At 42.5% G+C, this 26,585-nt stretch overlaps 1 protein-coding gene across 1 annotated transcript in view; it reads right to left on the reverse strand.

Annotated features, from left to right (window-relative positions):
- Positions 1–732: 732 nt before the first annotated feature.
- The window catches only part of vax2 (ventral anterior homeobox 2), a 28,864-nt gene continuing 3,011 nt past the window's right edge, over positions 733–26,585 (reverse strand). Inside the window, exons 2-3 of the mRNA XM_041884744.2 lie at positions 24,634–24,821; positions 733–2,121 (exon numbers count right to left, since the gene is read on the reverse strand). Of these exons, the coding sequence (XP_041740678.2) occupies positions 1,627–2,121; positions 24,634–24,821 (683 nt within the window). The 3' untranslated portion in view covers positions 733–1,626. The remainder of the gene's footprint in view (positions 2,122–24,633; positions 24,822–26,585) is intronic.

Here is a 26,585-nt window from a genome sequence, read left to right on the forward strand (position 1 = left end):
AAATCTCTAATTAACTCTTAAGCTGTCTTCTTAATGGGTAGTCCGAATACATTGCATTTAGAACTGTACCTATGGGAGAGTGACTGTAGGGAGGATTAGTAGTGCACTATATGGGGAATAGGGTGCCATTTGTGATACAACCTGTGAATATCTGATATCTCAAGATCTCAAATAACTTTAATGAGAACAAACTTTCAACCAAAAAAAGGGGAGTTAAAAATTGAGAAAATATTCTAGGAACATAAAGTGCTTTATATCAAAGGTAAATTAATGGAAATCAAACAATGGACGAGTCTAGTGCACAGGAGAGTGTCTGGGAGGGAATAGCCAAATATCATAGTTAAATAATAACAACAAGATAAGGGAAAAAGAAGCAACTGGCATTGAAAGTACAAATCTGAGAAAACATTTACATTAAAAAAGCTTATTATTACTTGAGAGAAGAAAACAGTTAAAAAGCAATGATGCGTACTGCATCCTATGTGTGTTGACTTATCAGAACATCACACACAGAGTTCCATGAGATAAGGAGAAGTATTGATATGAACCGGTTAGGAATTCTGTGTGTGTGTGTGTGTGTGCATGCATGCGCACCAAACCTACGTGATCAACATTCAACCACAAGAGAAGGAGTGGTGAATACTAGGTGATGTGGTAGTATACGCACCGGATAGATGGGTAGCTTTTTATGTACACTAAAACAAATACAACCCCCCATGATGATAAGCCCTTTGTGTTTCAAAACATTTTGAGATTATCTGAATGGGGGTCGTCAGGGTAAACGGCAGGTGGGTGGCTTTAAACCAGAGAGTAGTCTCTGTAGCCAATGGTAACGTGTACTGCGGGCAGAGTGATACTGCGTCACTGGTGAATTACACATCAAGAGTTCATCTCAAGCTCAACAGGTTGACCTCGATTTACTCCAGTTGATTGGACGACAAAACGACGTGAGGGTATAGCGCAGAGCAGAGATGAAGCTAACAATGCTATCGCTAACCCGTTACCTTGGCGAGGACATATCCCTAGTACCTTTTCTCTTTTTATTTTTATTAGCACCGACTTGACCTAGGACTAGCTTTATTTACATACCATTTGTCCACATTTTAAAACACACACACACACACACAACCAAATAAAGAATTTACAGGAATCAGTGTTGGACACTATACAATACAAACTAATATTAGAAACTGCTAAAGTGTATCATTATTTTACGTGGAACGTTCTGGCAGAAAGCTGCCACACATGATGAGAAACCTGGTAATTTTGCTGGGAAATATGTAATATATTGAAGGGGTAACTGGTTGCACTCCTTGTGATGTAATCTATAGACGATATCCCGGAGCCATTAGCTGGAGAACAGGTGGGAACAGGGTGCAACCAATGACACAACACGGTGGTGCAAGGATAGCCCTGCTCTTTCTGAGGTGCACCTCCTCCCAGCTGTCTGTCTGTCCATCCTTGTCAGCCAATTTTGGACAATGATGTTGGTGATCCAACCAATGACGGACAACGATGTTGGTGTGTGGATAGGTGGTGGTAGACCAGAGGCAGTGAGGGAGGGAGGGAGGGTGGAGCCATCGGGAGTCATCCCAACCCCATCACCAAACCCCAAATGGCCGCCCCTTAGGAAACTGTCTTCTTCCCAGTCAGATCGCCATCCTTGGAGATCCTGTCCAGCCGCATGTAGGGTTCGAACGCAGAGGACCCGCACCCATACCCGGATGCAAGTTCATGATGAGCGCCCCCTAGCAGCGGCATGGAGAAGCACAGTGAGTGTGACGGCGGCACGCTCAGACGCGACGAGGGTGGAGTCCCACCCAGGGAGGGCAGCGACAGCCCAAAAGTCCCACCCACCCCATGAACGCCATTTCCTGGTGGCGTGCTGCTACCCGGAGAGGAGGAGGAGCCTCCGGGGCTGCCCAATAGAGAGCCGTTTCCTGGGTGGTGGGTGCCCAATAGGGGGTTGGGGGGCGGGACGGAGAGGAGGCGCCCCTGCTCAAGGAGGCGCAGGATGTTACAGGTGGCCAGCGACTCGGAGGTAGAGGAGGAGCGCTTGTCAGAGTCCTTGGTTGTGTCTTTCTTCTGCTTGGTACGACGGTTCTGAAACCAAACTTTGACCTGGAAGGACAGAAGAAGGGAGAAAAAGACTAAAAGGTTAAAACATGGTTTTATTAATGAAATGGTTTGGTTCATTAAAACAGCTGACAACAGGATAAATAATAACTCTTACTTATGTACAGTTAAAACCATACAAACACAGACATATTATATTTTAGTCATTTAGCAGATGCTCCCATCCAGAGCAATTGGGGTTAAAGGCCTTGCTGAAGGGCACATTGACAGATTTACCGGCCCAAAGCTCTTAACCGCTAGTCCGCCACAGATTCTTTCTCTCTGATCATCTTAGCCATCACTGGATTTCAGTGAATTCTGTTGCATGAAACGTTCACGTCAAATAAACCTTTATTTAATCCAGAAAGTTCCATTGAGATTTAAAATATCTCATTTTCAAGGGAGTCCTTGTAAAGAAGGCAGCTCCAAATTGAGAGAGTTACCCAATACATTACTAGATGCTTTCAGTGGAGGCTATAGTAAAGCACATGATATGCCCACAATATGCACACGTTGGTGACACATAATACACAAGTGCCTCACCATCCATACACCCACAGACACAAGCTCCATACATACAGAGGCAATCCCCAGTACACCTCATTGGATCAACACTGTTGTTTTTCTGACTGGGTTTGACCATGATTGGATGGTTTTACCCTCATCTCTCTCCCCACGGTGCCTGATGGAGACAGGAGGGAGGAGTCTGTGTGCGATTGGAATGGAACGGGGACCTTGTCAGCCAGTGAAAGTAAGAGTTAGTGAATCCGTTTTTTTTCCCATGAGTACAAAGTATACAACACATTACCCAAGTACGACAAAACTATAAGCACAGGAATAGCTTTGAAGGGTATATGGGGTGCTGGTATTTCCTAAACCTGTTTCGACTGAGAGTCAAAGCAAGGGCAAAGTGAAGTGTTGTGTTGTGCTGTAGTAGGTAGGGCTACACAGTGAACTTCTCTACACAGCACACAGCGTGCCATTCGTGAGGGTAGCAGCCTGAAAAGCTCACTGAACATTGGCTGTCCTTGTTTCTGGATGTTTCATTGATGCATGCTTTAATGTACAGTGCATTTGGAAAGTATTCAGACACCTTGACATTTACCACATTTTGTTACGTTACAGCCGTATTCTAAAATTAATTAAATTGTTGTTTTTTTCCTCATCAATCTACACACAATACCCCATGACAAAGAAATGTTTGCAAAAAATAAATACAAATAACATACCTTATTTACATAAGTATTCAGACCCTTTGCTATGAGACTCGAAATTTAGCTCAGGTGCATCCTGTTTCCATTGATCATCCTTGAGATGTTTCTACAACTTGATTGGAGTCCACCTGTGGTTAATACAATTGATTGGACATGATTTGTAAAGGCACACACCTGTCTGTATAAGGTCCCACAGTTGACAATGCATGTCAGAGCAAAAACCAAGCCATGAGGTCGAAGGAATTGTCCATAGAGTGCCGAGACAGGATTGTGTCGAGGTACAGATCTGGGGAAGGGTACCAAACATTTCTGCAGCATTGAAGGTCCCCAAGAACACAGTGGCCTCCATCATTCTTAAATGCAAGAAGTTTGAAACCACCAAGACTCTTCTTAGAGCTGGCCGGCTGGCCAAACCGAGCAATCGGGGGAGAAGGGCCTTGGTCAGGGAGGTGACCAAGAACCCGATGGTCACTCTGAAAGAGCTCCAGAGTTCCTCTGTGGAGATGGGAGAACCTTCAAGAAGGATAATCATCTCTGCAGCAGTCTACTAATCAGGCCTTTGTGGTAGTGGCCAGACGGAAGCCACTCCTCAGTAAAAGGCACATGACAGCCCGCTTGGAGTTTGCCAAAAGGCACCTAAAGGACTCTCAGACAATGAGAAACAAGATTCTCTGGTCTGATGAAACCAAGATTGAACTCTTTGGCCTGAATGCTAAGCGTCACGTCTGGAGGAAACCTGGCACCATCCCTATGGTGAAGCATGGTGGTGGCAGCATCATGCTGTGGGGATGTTTTTCAGTGGCAGGTACTGGGAGACTAGTCAGGATCAAGGGAAAGATGAACGGAGCAAAGTACAGAGAGATCCTTGATGAAAACCTGCTCCAGAGCGCTCAGGACCTCAGACTGGAGCGAAGGTTCACCTTCCAACAGGACAACGACCCTAAACACACAGCCAAGACCACGTGGGAGTGGCTTCGGGACAAGTCCCTAAATGTCCTTGAGTGGCCCAGCCAGAGCCCGGACTTGAACCCGATCTAACACCTCTGGGGAGACCTGAAAATAGCTGTGCAGCGACGCTCCCCAGCCAACCTGACAGAGCTTGAGAGGATCTGCAGAAAAAAATGGGAGAAACTCCCCAAATACAGGTGTGCCAAGCTTGTAGCGTCATACCGAAGAAGACTCAAGGCTGTAATCGCTGCCAAAGGTGCTTCAACAAAGTACTGAGTAAAGGGTCTGAATACTTATATAAATGTGATAGTTCTGTTTTTTATTTTTAATACATTTGCCAAAAAATGTGCTTTGTCGTTATGGGGTATTGTGTGTAGATTGATTAGGGACATTTAAATATATATATATATATTTTAGAATAAGGCTGTAACCTAACAAAATGTGGAAAAAGTCAAGGGGTCTGAATACTTTCCGAATGCACTGTATAGTGTTTGTGTGTGTGTGTGTGTGTGTCTGTGTGTGTGGTACTGTAGAGTTGGAGGGGGGCAAGGCATGTACCACACACACACACACAATACACAGGGAAAGGGGGGTCAGGGGAGATCAGATACTTTTTCTCACACAAATGTCATAGGGTGGACTTTAGCTCTTCTATTAATTGAATTCTCACAGATCTTTGCATGCTCTCACAAATGATTGACCTTAATTGATTTATGATTGCCATTAATTGATGGCATGTGTGTGCTGTGACTTGGAGATTTCCTATGCTTAATTGTATGAACTTTTTTAACCACCCTTCTCCTGTGATTGGAGCATCCCCTAACTACGCTCTCTCTTTCATTGCAGTTTTTGCCCTCTGCCTCCTTTATAACCTGGAGCTGGAGTACAAGATGCAAGTTATCAGTCCAAACTACAAAGGTCTGAGCTGCAGAGCTCTGGTTGGAGCTAACTCGAAGAGCCAATTTATGAAATCTTTATGATTTATGATTTTTTGATCCGAAAATGTGGTCAGAGGCACCGTATGGATAGTGTGACGCAATTGCGGAAGCCTTCGGAGGCACACAAAGGCCAAATTGAGCTCCGTAACCGCATCGCCATGCACCTTTCAAATGTTGTAACAATGCAGAGGGCTCCGTATAGCTCCACATTTACATGATTGGTTGAGGGTAGGTGAGGGTGGGAGATCCTGTATAAACACAAACTCACTTCCTTCACAAAAGCTCTGCGCTGCTCGGCGAAGCACAATAAATATGAATACCCTGACTTCTGCAGAGGCCATATCACCGTAAATGCTGCACGTCCAATGCAGACGTCGGATTGAGCATGGAGCGCCTTTAAGTGGCGTCTGTCCTAAACATAGTTTGCCCTGCAGTTAGAGTTGTCGTCTATAACAGTTTTTTTGTAGGTCTTGCTCCAAGCGTCGCTCTTCATGCTGCCCCATGCTTGCGGTGATGGTGGTTCCGCTAGGTAGCTGTTGTTATTTATACTGGCAAAGTTGAAACAGAATATTTGAAATATTTTAAATGTTGTAACTTAATATTTTTTATAAAGTTTTGCCTGGTGCATTGCATTGCTCATGACACCATCCAATAGGTGAGCTGTCGTGAACCTGTGTGTTTTATACTGGTTGACGTGTTCCACTTCATTAAACAGGAACTGCCGTAGCCTGGTAGTTGAGCCATTTTACATAGGTAACCCTAGTCGGCAGGTGTTACACACACAGAGAAATCATGCACATAAATGTATAATATGATCCTGTTCGACTTACTGCTCTTTTCCTCAGCCCTCGGGTGCTGTGTGAGTGTGTGCGTTTGTACATTTTTGTGAGTGTGTGTGTCATGGCATTCAGCTGTGGCAAGGCGATAACCACACATGACCAAAGCATGAATTGCTAGCCAGTATGGCCTTCTGATCTGCCCCATTCTCTCCAGAATCAAGGGCCGACTGACTCGATCATTGATTTAAGCTGATTGGAAGAATGCAGTAGCTGTGTTTTCATATCGGGAATAAACCCCGTCACATAGGTAGCACTTTAGACTTTTTTCTTCTCTCTCTCGCCACAATCTATTTTGATTTGTGACACGTATGATTCACGATGAGATGCATCTCTTAGCACACACCATGTAGTCACGTATGATTCACGATGAGATACATCTCTTAGCACACACCATGTAGTCACGTATGATTCACGATGAGATGCATCTCTTAGCACACACCATGTAGTCACGTATGATTCACAATGAGATGCATCTCTTAGCACACACCATGTAGTCACGTATGATTCACGATGAGATGCATCTCTTAGCACACACCATGTACGGGTTGATGAATGCTCCATCAGTCTTCCAATCCTTCGTAGACGAGATTTTCAGGGACCTGCACGGACAGGGTGTAGTGGTGTATATAGATGACATTCTAATATACTCCGCTACAAGCGCTGAGCATGTGTCCCTGGTGCGCAAGGTGCTTGGTCGACTGTTGGAGCATGACCTGTACGTCAAGGCTGAGAAATGTCTGTTCTTCCAACAGTCTGTCTCTTTCCTAGGGTACCGCCTGTCCGCGTCAGGGGTGGAGATGGAGAATTGGTACTGTCACAACTTCCGCTGAAGTTGGTGCCTCTCCTTGTTCGGGCGGCGTTCAGTGGTCATCGTCACCGGCTTTCTAGCTGCCACCGATCTACGTTTCTTTTTCCATTTGTTTTGTCTTGATTGTACACACCTGGTTCCCATTACATTATATTATTTCCCTATTTAACCCTCTGGTTCCCACATGGTTTTGTGCATGTTTGTTCTTTGTTTTGTGTCTAAGACTTATATGAGCTGGTGGGTTTTCTCTGCGTGGAAATTAGTGCTGTTTATTTTTCGAGTAAAGTACATTGTTTACTCAGTTCTGTGTCCTGCGCCTGACTCCGTCCTACCGCTGTACATTGACACTTGACACATGTACTTTGTGCCCCCTCAGATTTTTGGGATACACGACGTCCCTGCATAGTATTCACATGCTCTGCGACCATCAACTAGTCCAGCTAAAGAGGGGATTGGGCTGTTGTTACAGCAGCGGCTTCCAGTTTGCAGCTAGACACCATAAACTGTTCAAGTAATATTATTAATGTTTCACAACAATTTGGTGATTTGACAACCAGGCAGTATAATGTAAGGATGTGGCTTTTAACATGCCATCTCTCAAGTCAGTGCACACGCCGTATAGCCTAGCCTACACACAGAGGGAGGGATATCATGGGATGCGTTCCAATGGCAACCTATTCCTTATATAGTGCTCTAGAGAATAGGGTGCCATTTGGAAAGCATCGATGATGATTAGGACCTAGCTAACCTATATGATTACCAGCAGCATGGCAAGTACAGGACACACACAACACGATCTGACCATGAGCTGAGCTGTTGCATTCACATCACACACAGCAGTCACAGAGAGGTCATATGTATATAAAACACGCAACCAACGTCAACCACAGAACAGAAACCTCCTCAGTCCCCACCACAACTCTCTCTTTAGTGTTTACTCACACACATCATCTCTGCTAACCTTGAAGAGAGAGGGGAAGATATTCAGACAATCTAGAATGGGGACAACGGTGGTAGACTCAAGAAAAATATTAACTCAGTTAAAGAGCCTTGATCTGACTGGACAGGTGAAAGCTATGTGATAGAACTGTTGTTTACAGGGTTGGGGTTAATTCCATTTAAATTCCAGTCAATTCAGGAAGTACACTGAAATTCCAATTCTCTTCCATGCTTTTCAATCAGGAAAATGTGGAATTGGAATTTAGTTTAATTTCTAAATTGACTTGAATTGAATTGAAATGGAATTGACCACAACCCTGAATAAAACTGTTGTTTACACCTGCGGTCCTGGCGGTTAGTTTAGTCTCTTGGACATTTCAGGTCACCATCGTCTCAGCGGTTCCATTAGTATGTGTATAATGAGATTGGGAAGGGATCCTCCCCTGCTGAGAAGGACACTGAAGAAAGCTAATTTCTCCCCTCTCGTACATAAACACTATTGGAAATAAATCCATCCTAATGAGATCCAGGGTTCAGAGCTAGGGCAGAGATTACCGAGAGAGAGGGGAAGAGCTGGCTTGGCATGACCTGGATTTGCCCTGCAGCTCTCACGCTCCCCTCTGCTCTCTGCTCTGCTAGGGCACAGCTGGGGCAGAGCAGGGCTGGGTAGAACAGAGGTGGGATAGGATAGGAGAGGATAGAGCAAGTGTAGAACATTCTGGATAGCTGGACTGCTACAGGGTAAGCCTGTGTCCACTACTACACACTCCATCTCACAACACAAGGGTTAGAGTAGAGCAGGTAGGGGAAGACAGAGTGTGCGGGACAGAGCTGGATAGTCCTGAGTCCACTAGTACTAAACACTCCCAACCCACAACAACACAAGCAGAAAACAAGCAGGGATGGAGTGGTGTTAGTTTGAGCCACCTGCTAGGGCTAACTAACCCAGGGCAAAGGTCAACTGGGAGTCCATATGTGAGTCTACTGAACTGAAGCAGCTCAGGAAATGGATGTCGCACTATTTACAGTCACATCAGCAACGCAACACCGGCGATGCATGCAGACAGATAGCCGGTGTCATGAGTATTTCTGATTGTGTCTAATGATGACATCAGACCTACAAATCAGAATGATTCATTAGAAAATGGAATGCTATAAAATAAATATAGGATTAGGCTGGCCAAAATGTGGTAACATTTTGATCACCCTTTGTGTAGGATGACTTTGTTCCTAAGCCTCCATATAGTTCTTATGAAGGCTTTATGAATGCCCTATAAAGCTTCTAAAGGCTGTAGTTGTGACCAAATAATGGGGAGTGCTAGTGAGAAGCTAGTTCATCGCTCAAAGAGAGTCTGTGGGGGAGAAAAGCATGGCTCCATTAAGCAGGACGGACACCTGCTGACAATCTTTCTAACACTTTCTGTGACCCTGGAAAAGGATCAACGGTCCCCCCGCAATCCCGCCCGACCCCGCTGATCCTACACATGTGATGAACATCAGACCGCCTGGCCTCGGTCTAGGAGTACAATGACTTCATTTTCTATAGCAAAACTGAATGACTGTATGGTCCTTTTCTATAGGGAAACTGTATGGTAACGATGACTTTGTTTTCTATTAGGATACTGTATGGTAACAATTACTAAATGTTCTGCATGGAAACTGTATGGTAACATTGTACATGGATGAACATGACTAATTTTTATTTTCCTTCACAGCCCTTCTCTCTCTCTCCAATCCCACATTCTATTCTAACACTTGGGACCTCATCCAAACGCAGCCCCAGTTTCAATTTCTAACTCCTACCCCCTTATCTCTTACCTCCTACCTCTCTCCTATCTCATCACCTTTTCTCACCTGCTCATCCACTCTCCCTCGTGCCCTGCTCCTTTGCCCTCATCCCTCCCTCCCTCAATCCCTCCCTTGCATTACTGAAACACATGTCCAGGCAGGTTCAGCTAAGGGTCGACCCCATCTTATCAACTCGCTTGTAGATGTGGCTCCCTAATCCTCCTTAGTGCAAAAGCACTTGGGACTATTATTAGGCCCTCTTATTAGGCCCGTCCCGCCCCCCCGTCCCGCCCACCTCCCCGCCCCGGGTGGACCAAGCCCTTCATCCTAAGGTCCTATGATGTCGAGGTTTAGATAAAGCAATTTGGCTTGTGTGTGTGTGTGTGTGTGTGTGTGTGTGTGCAGAGACTGGAGAATGAGATGATGTCCCCTAGCTTCTCCACCCCTCCCTTGTTACCCCCCACTCCCCACTGCGCCGCAGCACTCCATATGACAGAGCCCCAACGGTGCAGCCTGACAGACAACGCCCACACACACATTCACTGTTTATCTACAGAGCTGCTGTAGCTATAGGCGGAGGAATGTGTCACTGTTCTCATTCCAACACATCTCAATGGATTGCAGACAACTCCTCAATAAAATGGACTTTTGAACAGGACTTAACATTATGGTCATGCAGTTCATGGAACCTAAACATATCCTTGATAATTACCACTTGGCTACAAAATAGTGTGTGTGTGTGTGTGTGTATACAGTATGTGTGTATATGTGTGTGTATACGTGTACTGGTATATGTGTGTGTCACAAGCATGCATGTGTGTGTGTCCATTTGGATGTTGTGCTTGCTAATCCAATGGGATAATTGCGTTACGCTATTTCCCGGCGAATGACACGAAGGCCTTGCACGCATGCACACACACATCCTTCACCGTGTCGTCACTGGGTCCAATAGGTCATCATTTCTAGTATATACCGATAGCGATGGATTGTCATATACCTGCATGTATTGACAAGTGTCCTAAACTACTTAATTGCCTTATCAATTCCCCTACCACATCCCTAATAAATCAATGACTCAATATTATTCTTATTGATGAATATGGGCAGACGGATGAAGATAATTTAATTGGAGGGTGATGAGCTACCTTCTGACCCAGTGTCTAGATACTTTATTTCTGTGGTTTTTCCACACAGGCTTTAGATCCATACCAAATAATATCTCTGTTGTATCACAAAAAATATCAGTTGTATCACAACGTTGTGTCAAATGTGTTGAACATCAGTTTTACAACCTGAGACTGTATGAGGCCAGAGTAGGACATCAATCACTGTACATAAAATTCCTTTACCTCTTGGATCACGCTTTTCAAATAATGGATTGCGAAAAATGTACCAATAGCCCTGCAATGAATAGACAATGCTACAACATTTGTAACTGGTTTAGGCCCACATCTGTCTGTCTCCTTTACTTCCTAATTGTTTTCCCTACTCTTTCAGCTTTTATACAATCCCTGCCTCTGTCTCGTCCTTTCTTTCTCCTCCATCTGTAGAACTACGTAATGCCCTGTGCCCTCCGTACTCCAGACGACTAGCCAGACAATGTCTGGGAGTTACTGAGAACAATGCACAGCGAAGGACATTCAGATACATACACACATAAACTAGTATGTGGACACCCCTTCAAAATAGTGGATTGTCTATTTCAGCCACCGCCGTTGCTGACAGGTGTATAAAATCGAGCACACAGTCATGCAATCTCCATAGACAAACATTGGCAGTAGAATGGCACGTACTGAAGAGCTCAGTGACTTTCAACGTGGCACCGTCATAGAATGCCACCTTTCCAACAAGTCAGTTCGTCAAATTTCTGTCCTGCTAGAGCTGCCAGGTCAACTGTAAGTGCTGTTATTGTGAAGAAGAAACGTCTAGGAGCAACAATGGCTCAGGCGCGAAGTGGTAGGCCACACAAGCTCACAAAACGGGCCCGCTGAGTGCTGAAGCGCGCACCTCATAAAAATCGTCTGACCTCGGTTGCAACACTTAATACAGAGTTCCAAACAGCCTCTGGAAGCAACGTCAGCACAATAACTGTTTGTCAGGAGCTTCATGAAATGGGTTTCCATGACCGAGCAACCTAAGATCATCATGCCTAAGATCATCATGCCAAGCGTTGGCTGGAGTGGTGTAAAGCTTGCCGCCATTGGACTCTGGAGCAGTGGAAACGCGTTCTCTGGAGCGATGAATCACGCTTCACCATCTGGCAGTCAGACTGACGAATCTGGGTTTGGCGGATGCCAGGAGAACGCTACATGCCACAATGCATAGTGCCAATTGTAACGTTTGGTGGAGGAAGAATAATAGTCTGGGGCTGTTTTTCATGGTTCGGGCTAGGCCCCTTAGTTCCAGTGAAGGGAAATCTTTAACGTAGGGCTATTGGTACATACAATAACATTTTAGACGATTCTGTGCTTCCAACTTTGTGGCAACAGTTGGGGGAAGGCCCTTTCCTGTTTCAGCATGACAATGCCCACGTGCACAAAGCGAATTCAATACAAAAATGGTTTGTCGAGATCGGTGTGGAAGACCTTGACCGGCCTGCACAGAGCCCTGACCTCAACCCCATCGAACACCTTTGGGATGAATTGGAACTCCGACTGCGAGCCAGGCCTAATCACCCATCATCAGTGCCCGACCTCACTAATGATCTTGTGGCTGATTGGAAGCAAGTCCCTGCAGCAATGTTCCAACATCTAGTGGAAAGCCTTCCCAGAAGAGGGGAGGCTGTTATAGCAAAGGGGGGACCAATTCCATATTAATGCCCATGATTTTGGAACTTTTGTGGACACCTGTACTGTACATACATACAGTTGAAGTCGGAGGTTTACATACACCTTAGACAAATACATTTAAACTCAGTTTTTCACAATTCCTGACATTTAATCCTAGTAAAAATTCCCTGTTTTAGGTCAGTTAGGATCACCACTTTATTTTAATAATGTGAAATGTCAGAATAATAGTAGAGAGAATGATTTATTTCAGATTTTATTTATTTCATCACATTCGCAGTGGGTCAGAAGTTTACATACACTCAATTAGTATTTGGTAGCATTGCCTTTGAATTGTTTAACTTGGGTCAAACGTTTCGGGTAGCCTTCCACAAGCTTCCCAACAAGTTGGGTGAATTTTGGCCCATTCCTCCTGACAGAGCTGATGTTACTGAGACAGGTTTGTAGGCCTCCTTGCTCGCACACGCTTTTTCAGTTCTGCCCACACATTTTCTATAGGATTTAGGTCAGGGCTTTCCGATGGCCACTCCAATACCTTGACTTTGTTATCCTTAAGCCATCTTGCCACAACTTTGGAAGTATGCTTGGGGTCATTGTCCATTTGGAAGACCCATTTGTGACCAAGCTTTAACTTCCTGCCTGATGTCTTGAGATGTTGCTACAATATATCCACATAATTTTCCTTCCTCATGATGCCATCTATTTTGTGAAGTGCACCAGTCCCTCCTGCAGCAAAACACCCCCACAGCATGATGCTGCCACCCCCGTGCTTCACGGTTGGGATGGTGTTCTTCGGCTTGCAAGCTCCCCCTTTTTCCTCCAAACATAACGATGGTCATTATGGCCAAACAGTTCTATTTTTGTTTCATCAGACCAGAGAACATTTCTTCAAAAAGTACGAGCTTTGTCCCCATGTGCAGTTGCAAACCATAGTCTGGCTTTTTTATGACGGTTTTGGAGCAGTGGCTTCTTCCTTGAAGCGGCCTTTCGGGTTATGTGGATATAGGACTCGTTTTACTGTGGATATAGATACTTTTGTACCGGTTTCCTCCAGCATCTTCACAAGGTCCTTTGCTGTTGTTCTGGGATTGATTTGCACTTTTCGCACCAAAATACGTTCATCTCTAGGAGACAGAACGCGGCTCCTTCCTGAGCGGTACGACGGCTGCGTGGTCCCATGGTGTTTATACTTGCGTACTATTGTTTGTACAGATGAACATGGTACCTTCAGGCGTTTGGAAATTGCCCCCAAGGATGAACCAAACTTGTGGAGGTCAACAATTTTTTTTCTGTGGTCTTGGCAGATTTCTTTTGATTTTCCCATGATGTCAAGCAAAGAGGCACTGAGTTTGAAGGTAGGCCTTGAAATACATCCACAGGTACCCCTCCAATTGACTCAAATGGTGTCAATTAGCCTATCAGAAGGTTCTGAAGCCATGACATCATTTTCTGGAATTTTCCAAGCTGTTTAAAGGCACAGTCAACTTAGTGTTTGTAAACTTCTGACCCACTGGAAATGTGATACAGTGAATTATAAATGAAATAATCTGTCTGTCTGTAAACAAATGTCCTAACCGACTTGCCAAAACTATAGTTTGTTAACAAGAAATTTGTGGAGTGGTTGAAAAACGAGTTTTAATGACTCCAACCTAAGTGTATGTAAACTTCCGACTTCAACTGTACACACAGAGTGACAGAGAGAGAGAGAGAGAGAGAGAGAGAGAGAGAGAGAGAGAGAGAGAGAGAGAGAGAGAGAGAGAGAGAGACACACACACACACACACACACACATAGAGACAGACACACACACACACTTAGACCCTTGCTTTTTGCAGCCTTGGTGATAGCCCAAGACAACAAATCAATGTGCAAGTCCCAACAGCAAAGCAATTACTGAGTGACAACAGCACATACTAGTATATGTGAAGAATCTCAGGTGTTAAATTAGGAACACAAAATAACAGCATCCGAACACATTCAGATATGTGGCAAACTTAATATAAAGTATGGCAGGCCTAGTGACTCTCACCACGAGCCATCCTTTAAGAAATCAGCTGGTTAGTTGTACGATACCACCTCTAGAACAGGGTTGTGGTCAATTAAAATTGAAGTCAGTCAATTTAGGAAGTGATTTGAATTTAAAATCCCCAAAAGAAGTCATTAAAACCATATATCCTTATTTTAATTATTGAATTGGAATTTCCATTTACTTCCTGATTTGACTGCTTTCAACTTGAACTGACCCCAACCCTGCTCTAGAAGCCCAACTGCTGCTGTCAAAAAAATTCCCTGTACTACAGTAAATATGAAAACTCTACATAGGCCCTGGAGTTATCCCTGGTCTGGTTATTCAATGTGGCTATGAAAAACTCCTGTTCCCTACATACATATGGCCACTCATGTACCTGTGGTGCACTAAGACAGTTACTGTGGGTCGGGTCTAGAGAGCTGAGCTCCCCAGAAGGAGAAGGACAGAGGGATGTTTGTCAGCAGAGAAGGTATTAGTAGGGCTGTGTATGTATAGGATTCGGACAAGCTGATGTTTCAAAACAGAGGTGTTATGCATCTTTTTAATACGTCCCCGATCCTCCCTCCTCGCAGGGCTTTAGTAAGATTAGGATCAGATCCACTCTCTGAGTCTCTGCTCTCTCTCTATCTCTGTCTGTCAGTCGCTCTGTCTCTGTCTGTCTGTATCTCTCTCTCTCGAGCGCAAAAATCTAGGGTCAGTACAGCATAGAATAAAATACCCCTTGTTTCTACAGTATGTTTCCAGCATTTCATAACTCTGTATTTATCTTTCATTCAGTTCTGCAGAATACAGGGTTGGAGGATGGCTCGTGGTGAGAGTCACTAGGCCTGCTATACTTTACATTAAGTTTGCCACATATCTGAATGTGTTCGGATGCTGTTATTTTGTGTTCCTAATTTAACACATGAGATTCTTCACATATACTAGTCTGTGCTGTTGTCACTCAGTAATTGCTTTGCTGTTGGGACTTGCACATTGATTTGCTGTCTTGGGTTATCACCAAGGCTGCAAAAAGCAAGGGTCTGAGTCTCTCTCTCTCTCTCTCTCTCTCTCTCTCTCTCTCTCTCTCTCTCTCTCTCTCTCTCTCTCTCTCTCTCTCTCTCTCTCTCTCTCTCTCTCTCTCTCTCTCTCTCTCTCTCTCTCTCTCTCTCTCTCTCTCTCTCTCTCTCTGTGTGTACAGTTGAAGTCAGAAGTTTACATACACTTAGGTTGGAGTCATTAACCACTCCACAAATTTCTTGTTAACAAACTGTAGTTTTGGCAAGTCGGTTAGGACATCTACTTTGTGCATGACACAATACATTTTTCCAACAATTGTTTACAGACAGATTATTTCACTTATAATTCACTGTATCACAATTCCAGTGGGTCAGAAGTTTACATACACTAAGTTGACTGTGCCTTTAAACAGCTTGGAAGATTCCAGAAAATGATGTCATGGCTTTAGAAGCTTCTGATAGGCTAATTGACATAATTTGAGTCAATTGGAGGTGTACCTGTGGATGTATTTCAAGGCCTACCTTCAAACTCAGTGCCTCTTTGCTTGACATCATGGGAAAATCAAAAGGAATCAGCCAAGACCTCAGAAAATAAATTGTAGACCCCCACAAGTCTGGTTCATCCTTGGGAGCAAGTTCCAAACACCTGAAGGTACAACGTTCATCTGCACAAACAATAGTACGCAAGTATGAACACCATGGGACCACGCAGCCATCATACCGCTCAGGAAGGAGACGCGTTCTGTCTCCTAGAGATAAACGTACTTTGGTGCGAAAAGTGCAAATCAATCCCAGAACAACAGCAAAGGACCTTGTGAAGATGCTGGAGGAAACAGGTACAAAAGTATCTATATCCACAGTAAAAAAAAGTCCTATATCGACATAACCTGAAAGGCCTCTCAGCAAGGAAGAAGCCACTGCTCCAAAACCGCCATAAAAAAGCCAGACTACGGTTTGCAACTGCACATGGGGACAAAGATCGTACTTTTTGGAGAAATCTCCTCTGGTCTGATGAAACAAAAATAGAACTGTTTGGCCATAATGACCATCGTTATGACCAACCGTGAAGCACGGGGGTGGCAGCATCATGCTGTGGGGGTGCTTTGCTGCAGGAGGGACTGGTGCACTTCACAAAATAGATGGCATCATGAGGAAGGAAAATGATGTGGATATATTGAAGCAACATCTCAAGACATCAGTCAGGAAGTTAAAGCTTGGTCGCAAATGGGTCTTCCAAATGCACAATGACCCCAAGCATACTTCCAAAGTTGTGGCAAAATGGCTTAAGGACAACAAAGTCAAGGTATTGGAGTGGCCATCACAGAGCCCTGACCTCAATCCTATAGAAAATGTGTGGGCAGAACTGAAAAAGTGTGTGCGAGCAAGGAGGCCTACAAACCTGACTCAGTTACACCAGCTCTGTCAGGAGGAATGGGCCAAAATTCACCCAACTTATTGTGGGAAGCTTGTGGATGGAAACGTTTGACCCAAGTTAAACAATTCAAAGGCAATGCTACCTAATACTAATTGAGTGTATGTAAACTTCTGACCCACTGGGAATGTGATGAAAGAAATAAAAGCTGAAAGAAATAATTCTCTCTACTATTATTCTCTGACATTTCACATTTTTAAAATAAAGTGGTGATCCTAACTGACCTAAAACAGGGAATATTTACTAGGATTAAATGTGAGGAATTGTGAAAACTGAGTTTAAATGTATTTGGCTAAGGTGTATGTAAACTTCCAACTTCAACTGTACATCCAAATGTTTGGTCACAGCAGCTCACTACAACCAGCTTTTGTCCAAAGCTCCACAGAAACTACTGTGATTCCATAAATTTAGCCCTCTGCCATTTGTCCCAGCCCAGGATTAACCCAGTTTTAAATAGCCCCGCCCACCATTAAATCCATGGCTTTTCCATGGATGGGCAGTAGAGAACAATCGATTGATACAATGCAATGTAAGTAAAATTATCCCTGGTGATGGTAAACTCTGATAATGGCCACACATCATGGTTGGTCCCAGTTGGGATGGGAAGAGTGTTGGGATGGTAAAGAGAGGTTGCTGGGCTGCTATATGCATAACTGTCTCATTTGCCAAAATCCAACCAGTTTTGAACTTTGATTTAACGTAATAGTCACGTTGAAATAACATGGAAACTATGTAGACGCAACTTCTTTATGTCCAAAGGGGTTGAGAGCCTGTCAGGTGACAGATTAAGATATCTTGTCATCATTTAGACAAGAGTAAAAAGATAAACCCTCATTCGCTTAAGTATTTTGTAAAACGTTTTTGTTTCAGTCTAGACCATCATTTCAGTCAGAGGGAAAAGTCATTTCAGTAAATGGTGCTAAAAATGTTGTCCTACCAGGCCACCACTCACCAATAACACATCTTCATTCCTCACATTGTGGAATGTATAGCTTATGTACAGCCAAGTTCAAATGAAAAGGTAACAGAATGAAAGGCGTTAACATTTCTCTATGTGAAAGAAAGTCATTAGACCCTGTCTGCTGTGTGTCTGAAATGGCACCCTATTTACAATATAGTGCATTCCTTTTAAACCAGAGCCCTATGGAGTAGGGTCCCTTTATATAAATCAAATCAAATCAATATTTAGGGAGTAAGGCGCTGTTTCTGGCAAATTTTTTGACTATGGTGTTTTTCAAGCAAGCTGAAAAAGCCTACTCTGTGGATTGATAGGCGGAATTGAATCATGTTTTAATATTAGAAGAGAATGCAAGTGGATGGGATGAAAGTGCTCCAAATTGTTTGGAGGTATTAACCGAGGGTCAACCCAAAATATACTTGTAAGCTTTTATGTAAAACAAGGATCTGAGAAAACAAGTGTCGAAAACACAAGCAAGCACAATTTGGGCATTCAGAATCAGAACCACCCAGAAATGTAATTTGAGTATTTTGTCAGCTGAGTAAGTCAGTGCTGCTAAACCGAAAAAGAGGAGTCACAGTCATAGCAGCTATAGTAAAACCATGACCGTGCCTTTATCAATGTATCCCCTGATATAATATGAATTATCATAATGGAGAGGTATTTGAAACACAACAGGTGCACGTTGTATACGGTATAGTCAGTGGATGCTTCATGCTTCACTGGTCTCAATCCATGTGTTTCAAAAAAATTGTTAGAATACTGATTTGCAAATGATGAGAAACTTTCACCAGAGCTCAAGTAACCCATCTAACTGCTAAAGTAACAGGTCTCCCCCCCACAGTGCCTGTGAATCGGCAGTGTTTAGCCTGCTAGGAAGGTGCACCTGGCGTAGGCACTACTCAGTAGCCGCACATGCGTCCCCAAGACAACCTCCATAGCGTGCCAAGTGTGCGGGGCTCCCCGCCGCGTTACGCGGGAAGGGGGAGCCACCTGCTGGGCTCTGGGGAGAGGCGAGGCGAGGTGTTTCCTGAGTGAGGGAGATTTTTACTTTATTCACCCCCTCTCAAATAGTTTGCTTTCATGTAGCTCGTGTCTCTTCGTGAACTCAAAGCTTTTACGCAAAACTGGTCTGGAAATTAACTTTGTTTTTACTGCGAAACTGTTTAGGTAGCCCAAAGCATATTCAGACACCTCATTGAATAAGTTGTCTTACATGAGGCTATATTATAAGGATGGCTTACACATTTCATACCAGTACCTAAACAAACCGTTCGTTGTTTAGCCTATCACGCGAACGAACAGCAAAATAACCACACTATCTTATATCTTTCATGATATTTTGGCTCAAATTAAACTTTTAAAATCTATTTCCCCTGTGTCTTTTGTTGAGCAAATGTAGCCTATGGCTCGTTGCCTGTGCAATTTTGACAGTGACCAAACATATTCGAGTTACACCTGGGTCAACGCCTATATCCCGAAACACTAGCGCTTAGGAACCTGCGCAATTGGCTTAACGAACTTTGGAACAATAAACTATTTACGTGACTGACATCACATTCCCCACTGGGCAAAACTGGTTGAATCAACGTTTTTTTCAAGTCATTTCAACAACAACAACAACAAAAATGATCAAATGTGATGACGTTGTGGAAAACTGATTGGACTTGCAAAAAGTCATCAATTTCAGGGAATGTCGTATTTTTTTCACTCAACTTTTAACCTAAATCCAATTAAGTTACATTTTGTTGTTGATTTCACGTTGAATTCACGTTAGTTGACAACTCAACCAAATGTAAATCAAAACTAGATGTAGAACTGACGTCCGTGCCCAGTGGGTCTATGAGCGCAATATCACAAGTCAACCTCCATTGAGGTCTGCCTTTGATAACTTAATAAACACAATAAAAACGACATGTTTTAAGCCCAATTAAGCCTATCATGACTGAGATTTCGTGCTGGTAACACGGAATATAAAATATGTCTACCAATGTCTAAATGTTACAGCACAAAACATGTTTGGCTAAATTAGGCTAGATGTTATTACGTTGCTGGCTGCACTAAGTTTAGGCTAAGAGCCTATTACATTTATTCGATTTCATTTGGATATTAGGCTATTATTTCTTGACAAATTAAGTAGGAACTTGTATTGCATTTGATGAATTCAATCATTTGTGATATCTACTTTATCAGATCTTTTTGAATGGAAAGAACTCGACGAGAGATGTCATAGCATGGAATGGGCATTTAAATGTCTCAGTAGGCTATAAGTGAAAAACCTTTTGATGTAAACACTCTTTACAGTGACCAAACCATGCAGAGGCCCACATCTACATAGCTAACTGCAAAAAGAGGATTTGTGATACCCTTGGGTTGAAGTTTACTGGAATATTGTGCTAAACTAGATATAATAGATATAACATTACCATTCTTGTCTAATTGGATAACTTGATGTGACTTTACTTAGAAAGATATTGTTTGTGTGGATGCCAAAGTGGACATGCTGACAATAATAATAGGTGAACATCCTCCCCTCCAACAGGTCTATGAGGCTACATGGACACTACAGAATCCGAATGTTGTGGATACAATGTATTGCATGGTGCTGTAAAATGAACTTGACTTTGACTGGAAATATTTGGAGAGGAGGGCATCATTGGATGAATACGAATGAGGTTGCCAAAACACACTCAGAAATCAGAGTAGATTTTTTCCCAAATGTGCATTTCAGTTATCACCCCCTCTTGAAATTGAAGGTGCAAATTAAATCGTGTTTCTGACCATCAAAGTATAATGTTGCCTTTAGTTAAGATTAGTTAGTATTATAAATTATTCATAAAAGCTATTATTACTACGCTAAATCGTACATTTCACGATCACTCTCTCTCAAAACTGATAAGCAATGACTTCTCAAATGGCAATGCTTTCAAACACACATATAGGCCACTATAAGTGGACTTGAAAATAAAATCACTGCTATGGCTCTTTTGAAAGTCTTGAATACCAGCAACTCATAAAGATACAGCTAAGAGCCTCTAGGCCTACTCGAACAAGTTAAAATATAAACTCTGAAATTGAACTTCACTGAAACATAAAAATCGAAAGATTTTAGAAATGACAGAATGAGTAATCGCCTAATGTGGTTGTTCTTAGTTTTTTGGGGGTATTTTTTATTTTACATTCGTTGATTAGGCCCTATATGCAACTTTGCTCCTGGGACTGTTCAATGTTGTAAATTATCAAAACAATCAAAGCAATTTCAATGGAAACAGCTTCAGGAAATTGCTCTAATATGCCCCAACACCTTCTGGGTATTGTTTTTAATAGCATCTTATTGAAATATACTGAGCTAAATTATGTCTGGTAATGTTGACTATAGACATATATGATTATTGCAGTTTTAAACAATCTGAAAGGCTGGCTGGGTAGACTACAGGTCTATAGTGTCACACCCTGGCTCTGGGACTCTATATGTTGAGCCAGGGTGTGTTCTTTCTGTTGTGTTTATTTCTATGTTGGCCAGAGTGACTCCCAATCAGAGGCAACGAGTGTCAGCTGTCGTTGGTTGTCTCTGATTGGGAGCCATATTTAAACTATCTGTTTTCCCTTTGTGTTTGTGGGTTATTGTTCCGTGTTGGTCATTGTTACCGTGGACTTCACGAGTCGTTTGTTGTTTTGTTGATTGTTGTTTCTATTATCACTAAAGATAATAAAGTTAACCATGTTCGTTCATCACGCTGCGCCTTGGTCTATTCAATACGACGATCGTGACATATAGCATACGTATTGCTGCCATCCAGTAGCCTATATACCCCATACATTTTCATTCCCCTAAAAAGTGGTAGAGATAGTCCCCTCCCACCAACAGCCACTACTATGCCCTGAAGAACACTGCATGACTGTGGCTGCGTCCCTAAAGTAATAGCTTGCTTTCCTCGTCTCGTCTCCCTCATTGCCATTGATCTGTAGGTGTGTAATCAATTCGTTGGAGAATTGTAACTTTGATCAGCTAGTTGGCCACAGCTAGCCTATGTGTAATTGTTCTTTTTTTCTTCTTTTTTTTATCTATAGTGTATGTGGATTATGTGTAAATTCTTTGTTTATACAGCTCTGGAAAAAATTAAGAGACCACTGCAAAAATATACGTTTCTCTGGTTTTACTATTTATAAGTATGTGTTTGGGTGAAATTAACATTTTAGTTTTTTTCTATAAACTACTGACAACATTTCTCCCAAATTCCAAATAAAAATATTGTCATTTAGAGCATTTATTTGCAGAAAATGAAAACTGGTCAAAAGAACAAAAAAGATGCAGTGTTGTTAGACCTCGTATAATGCATAGAAAATAAGTTAATGTTCATTTTTAAACAACACAATTCTAATGTTTTTACTTAGGAAGAGTTCAGAAATCAATATTTGGTGGAAAAACCTGATTTTCAATCACAGCTTTCATGTGTCTTGGTGTGCTCTCCACCAGTCCTTCACATTGATGTTGGGTGACTTTATGCCACTCCTGGCGCAAAAATTCAAGCAGCTCGGCTTTGTTTGATGGCTTGTGACCATCCATCATCCTCTTGATCAGGTTCCAGAAGTTTTCAATGTGGTTCAGGTCTGGAGATTGGGCTGGCCATGGCAGGGTCTTTATCTGGTGGTCCTCCATCCACACCTTGATTGACCTGGCTGTGTGTCATGGCGCATTGTCCTGCTGGAAAAACCAATCCTCAGAGTTGGGGAACAATGTCAGAGCAAAAGGAAGCAAGTTTTCTTCCAGGACAACCTTGTACGTGGCTTGATTTATGCGTCCTTCACAAAGACAAATCTGCCCGATTCCAGTCTTGCTGAAGCACCCCCAAATCATCACCGATCCTCCACCAAATTTCACAGTGGGTGCGAGACACTGTGGCTTGTAGGCCTCTCCAGGTCTTCGTCTAACCATTAGACGACCAGGTGTTGGGCAAAGCTGAAAATTGGACTCATCAGAGAAGATGACCTTACTCCAGTCCTCTACGGTCCAATCCTTATGGTCTTTAGCAAACCTCAGCCTGGCTCTTCTCTGCTTCTCATTGATGAAGGGCTTTTTTCTAGCTTTGCACGACTTCAGCCCTGCCCCTAGGAGCCTGTTTCGAACCGTCCTCGCCGTGCACTTCACCCCAGCTGCTGTTTGCCATTCTTTTTGTAGGTCACTTGATGTCATCCTACGGTTGTTGAGTGACATTCGAATGAGTTGGCGGTCATCCCGGTCAGTAGAGAGTCGTTTTCGCCCTCTGCCGGTCTGTAGCTTTGTTGTCCCCAATGTCTGCTGCTTGACCTTGTTCTTATGAACCGCCGTCTTTGAAATTGTAAGGATGGAAGCAACCTGACGCTCACTGTATCCCTCTGCCAGGAAAGCCAGAATTGAACCCTTCTTTTCCGCACTCAAAACTTTCATTTTCAACTCTTTTGGCATGGTCAATAGTTATTTTTTGATTAATATTACTTTTGAGGTACTATTAGCACTGTTTTTGCCATCCAGCTGGTCCTATTGCAAGAGGATAGTGATGACCACAGCAGCGGTTTTTATACTTTTCCTCGTTAAATAAGATTTGGTTCAGGTGATCACCTAATCAGTACCTAATTCAGTAGAATGAGGTGTGCCTGTGTTGGAATTCAACAGACACTGGAATGGAATGGCTGTCATACATGTAGAGATGCTGATTTAAGAAGAATTTGCAGTGGTCTCTTAATTTTTTCGAGAGCTGTATATTCTGCCTGTAGGCTATATATTCAGTTTTGTGGTTAGCACCATTTCACCAGGTGAAATTCCTGGTACATATAAATGTACTTGGCGAATAAAGGTGATTCTTATCAGTGGTCATAAATGAAGGGAGATGCAGTTTAACTGTAGGCTACTTGGTATTGGACACAGTCCTTTCGACAATAGGGCCTATAGCGTATTTAACAAGTGTTTTCATTCACACCAACCCTTTCAATCCTTCATCTTCAGGAATGGACTTATGGACTACACCTTGCGTTAGGTCTAGCCTACTAAACATATTTTGGAAATGATAACTTGACATGTAACTAGTTGAGTTATATAGGCATAACTCGTTTAATTGGATCAGAGGCGTGGTAATTCATCATTTGACAAATAACAAATGAGGCCCTGGATGTTTTCTATCATATTTTAGTTACCATTTGTTGTTTTCTATTCTTTCACACCATGTTGTGTGTCATTCGCCATCATTGCTCAATCATTCATGTGGAGGGCACTGGCTATAGCAGCCTAGCCTACATCCATCATTCCCTTGTTACTGTTATCTTGACTAAAGTTTGTTTTATAGGCTACAACCCACGGGGATCTATAACAAAAAGTATAAATAATACAAATACCTATTATTAATATTAATAGGCTATTATTATTATTATTGAATACTTACTGTAAAGCACCGAGGTGTTTATTTTAATTGTTTTGACATGAGACGTCTGGCAATGGAGCTACTGTGAATTCCCGCTAAGAAAGGTCAGCACTGCTATAATGGAGCCATTGCGCAAATCCTAGCCTATATTATGATGACTATTGGAGTTTCCAAAAAATACATTGGTTATGATGTTAGATGTAAATGTCGTGCTTTTTCATAAGTAGATTAATCTCCATGACAAAAGTTTGCTATAAAAAACATCTGAGACATTATAGAATGTGACTGTGCAGAGCGATAATATTTAAATATATAGGCCTACAATGGGGACTCAAAGTTACCTGTACAATATGTCTTTATTGGCACAATAGGATACCAATCTATTATCGATAACTCAACACTACTGAAGAAATAGGCCTACACTGTCAAATTATGTCTGTTTCTTACCTGTGTTTCGGACAGGTTCAGCTGCCTCGCCAGCTCAGTGCGCTCGCGGCCGACTACATACTGGCAGCGCTGGAAGTCGAGCTCGAGCCGGTAGAGCTGCTCTGCGGTAAAGGATGTCCGCGTGCGTTTTGGCCTGTCGAGGTCCAGACCCTTTGGCAACACGATCTCACGGATGGTGCCCTTGGCATCTGTGGATATACAGCCAGACACGGTGTGTGAAATGCCCCATAGTTAGAAAAATTGTCTTATTACAATTGCATATACTCTCGTAGCCTACCAATGTCATTAGTCCTGTGTAGCTCAGTTGGTAGAGCATGGCGTTTGCAACGCCAGGGTTGTGGGTTTGTTTCCCACGGGGGTCCAGTATGGGAAAAAAAATAATAATAATGTATTCACTCACTAACTGTGAGTCGATCTGGATAAGAGCGTCTGCTAAATGACTAAAATGTAAATTATTTTTTGGACTGACCAGGAAAATATTGTTAAACATTGTGCTCCTACGCTATATAAGAATAACCTCTTGAAGTGATCGTTGTTTTCAGTATGAGGACATTGACATGTAGTTGTCTTTCTTGGAAATATATGCTAGTCAAGTTTGTAGTAAAATAAATACAGAAAGGGCAGGAGTAATAGATGGATAATATATTTTAAGAATCACAATATCCGTAAATAAAACTCAATGCACCTTACAGAGATAATAGGCATATCAGTTGGTTAGATATATGTTACGCGTAAAATGCCTTAGAATAGTTATTCAATTTTTCAACTGAGAGTAGGCTATGCTGCAGTATGTAATGGAACTGGACTTAAGTAAGGTATAAAATTCAAATTAAATATTTTGGAATAGGCTACCTCGAGGTTTGACACAGTCACTATAGTAGCGTGCTTTTTGGCCGTGTTTGGGGAATATTCCAAAAAAGGTATAGCCAGAACAATGAGAACTGAAAGATACATCCCTATCCCATTACTAAATTACAGGCCTACCAGTACCTAATTTAACTAAATATTACGTGCATTGTCTGCCTCAGCGCGAGTAGGCCTACATTTTTGGAGAGCATGTTCTCAGAGTTATATTTCAAATATACCTCTGCATTTGGCATGCGTCCTAAAACCCACCCTGGAGAATATAGTGTAACCGGCTAGTTGATGCATCAGTACACAACGTTTAATACTGCAATTTATGGGACAACATGAAATCGTTTTGTTCAATAAAATATCATGAAATGTGTGTTTTTATATACAAGTATGGAATATGCCTATAGCAAGTCTCGCTATGGAAAATATACTATTTATGCAATACCAAAAATCAACTAAGTGCAAAACATTTAGACTAACCAAGCTGGGTCGCACAATAAAATATAACTGCCAAAGGAGGCAGTAGCCTCTATCTGTCGAATAATGTTGCGTCTAAATATATTTCAATTCCTCAGCAAAACTTAAATTGAATCAAAGTTATAGAAGATATAGAAATCTGAATTCCTTGACAGAATGGAACATTATATAGGCCTACTGCATCATGCGTAACCACCGTATACTATTTCAAGTGTCCTTCGTATGTTGTATGCTATACATAGGGCCTATGTGGTTTATCCATTGACTACAGCCTATATATTGCAAATGTCATGAGGAAATAGCATCTATAGGGCCTATGCAGCACGGTCTCTGCGTATAGCTTGTCTAACTTCAATGCAAGCATGCATGGTGTCAGCAAGAGCTACAGAGACGCATTCCAACATTGTGAATATTTATAATGTCCAATTAAACATAATCTACTCATTCATAATACCCTAGATTAAAATACTCTAAATGTACAACTTTGCAGTAGGGCCTTTCAAACGGTTTGCACGCACATCGAGACTTTGCGACTTTGTACACCTGACCTTTCTCTGACCTCAGTTTCTCACGAGTTACCCAGCGCAATCGTCAGCTTGAAAAACAAATAGTGACACGGG

This window comes from Coregonus clupeaformis, chromosome 8 (genome assembly GCF_020615455.1).
Source record: "Coregonus clupeaformis isolate EN_2021a chromosome 8, ASM2061545v1, whole genome shotgun sequence".
NCBI classification, from domain to species: domain Eukaryota; kingdom Metazoa; phylum Chordata; class Actinopteri; order Salmoniformes; family Salmonidae; genus Coregonus; species Coregonus clupeaformis.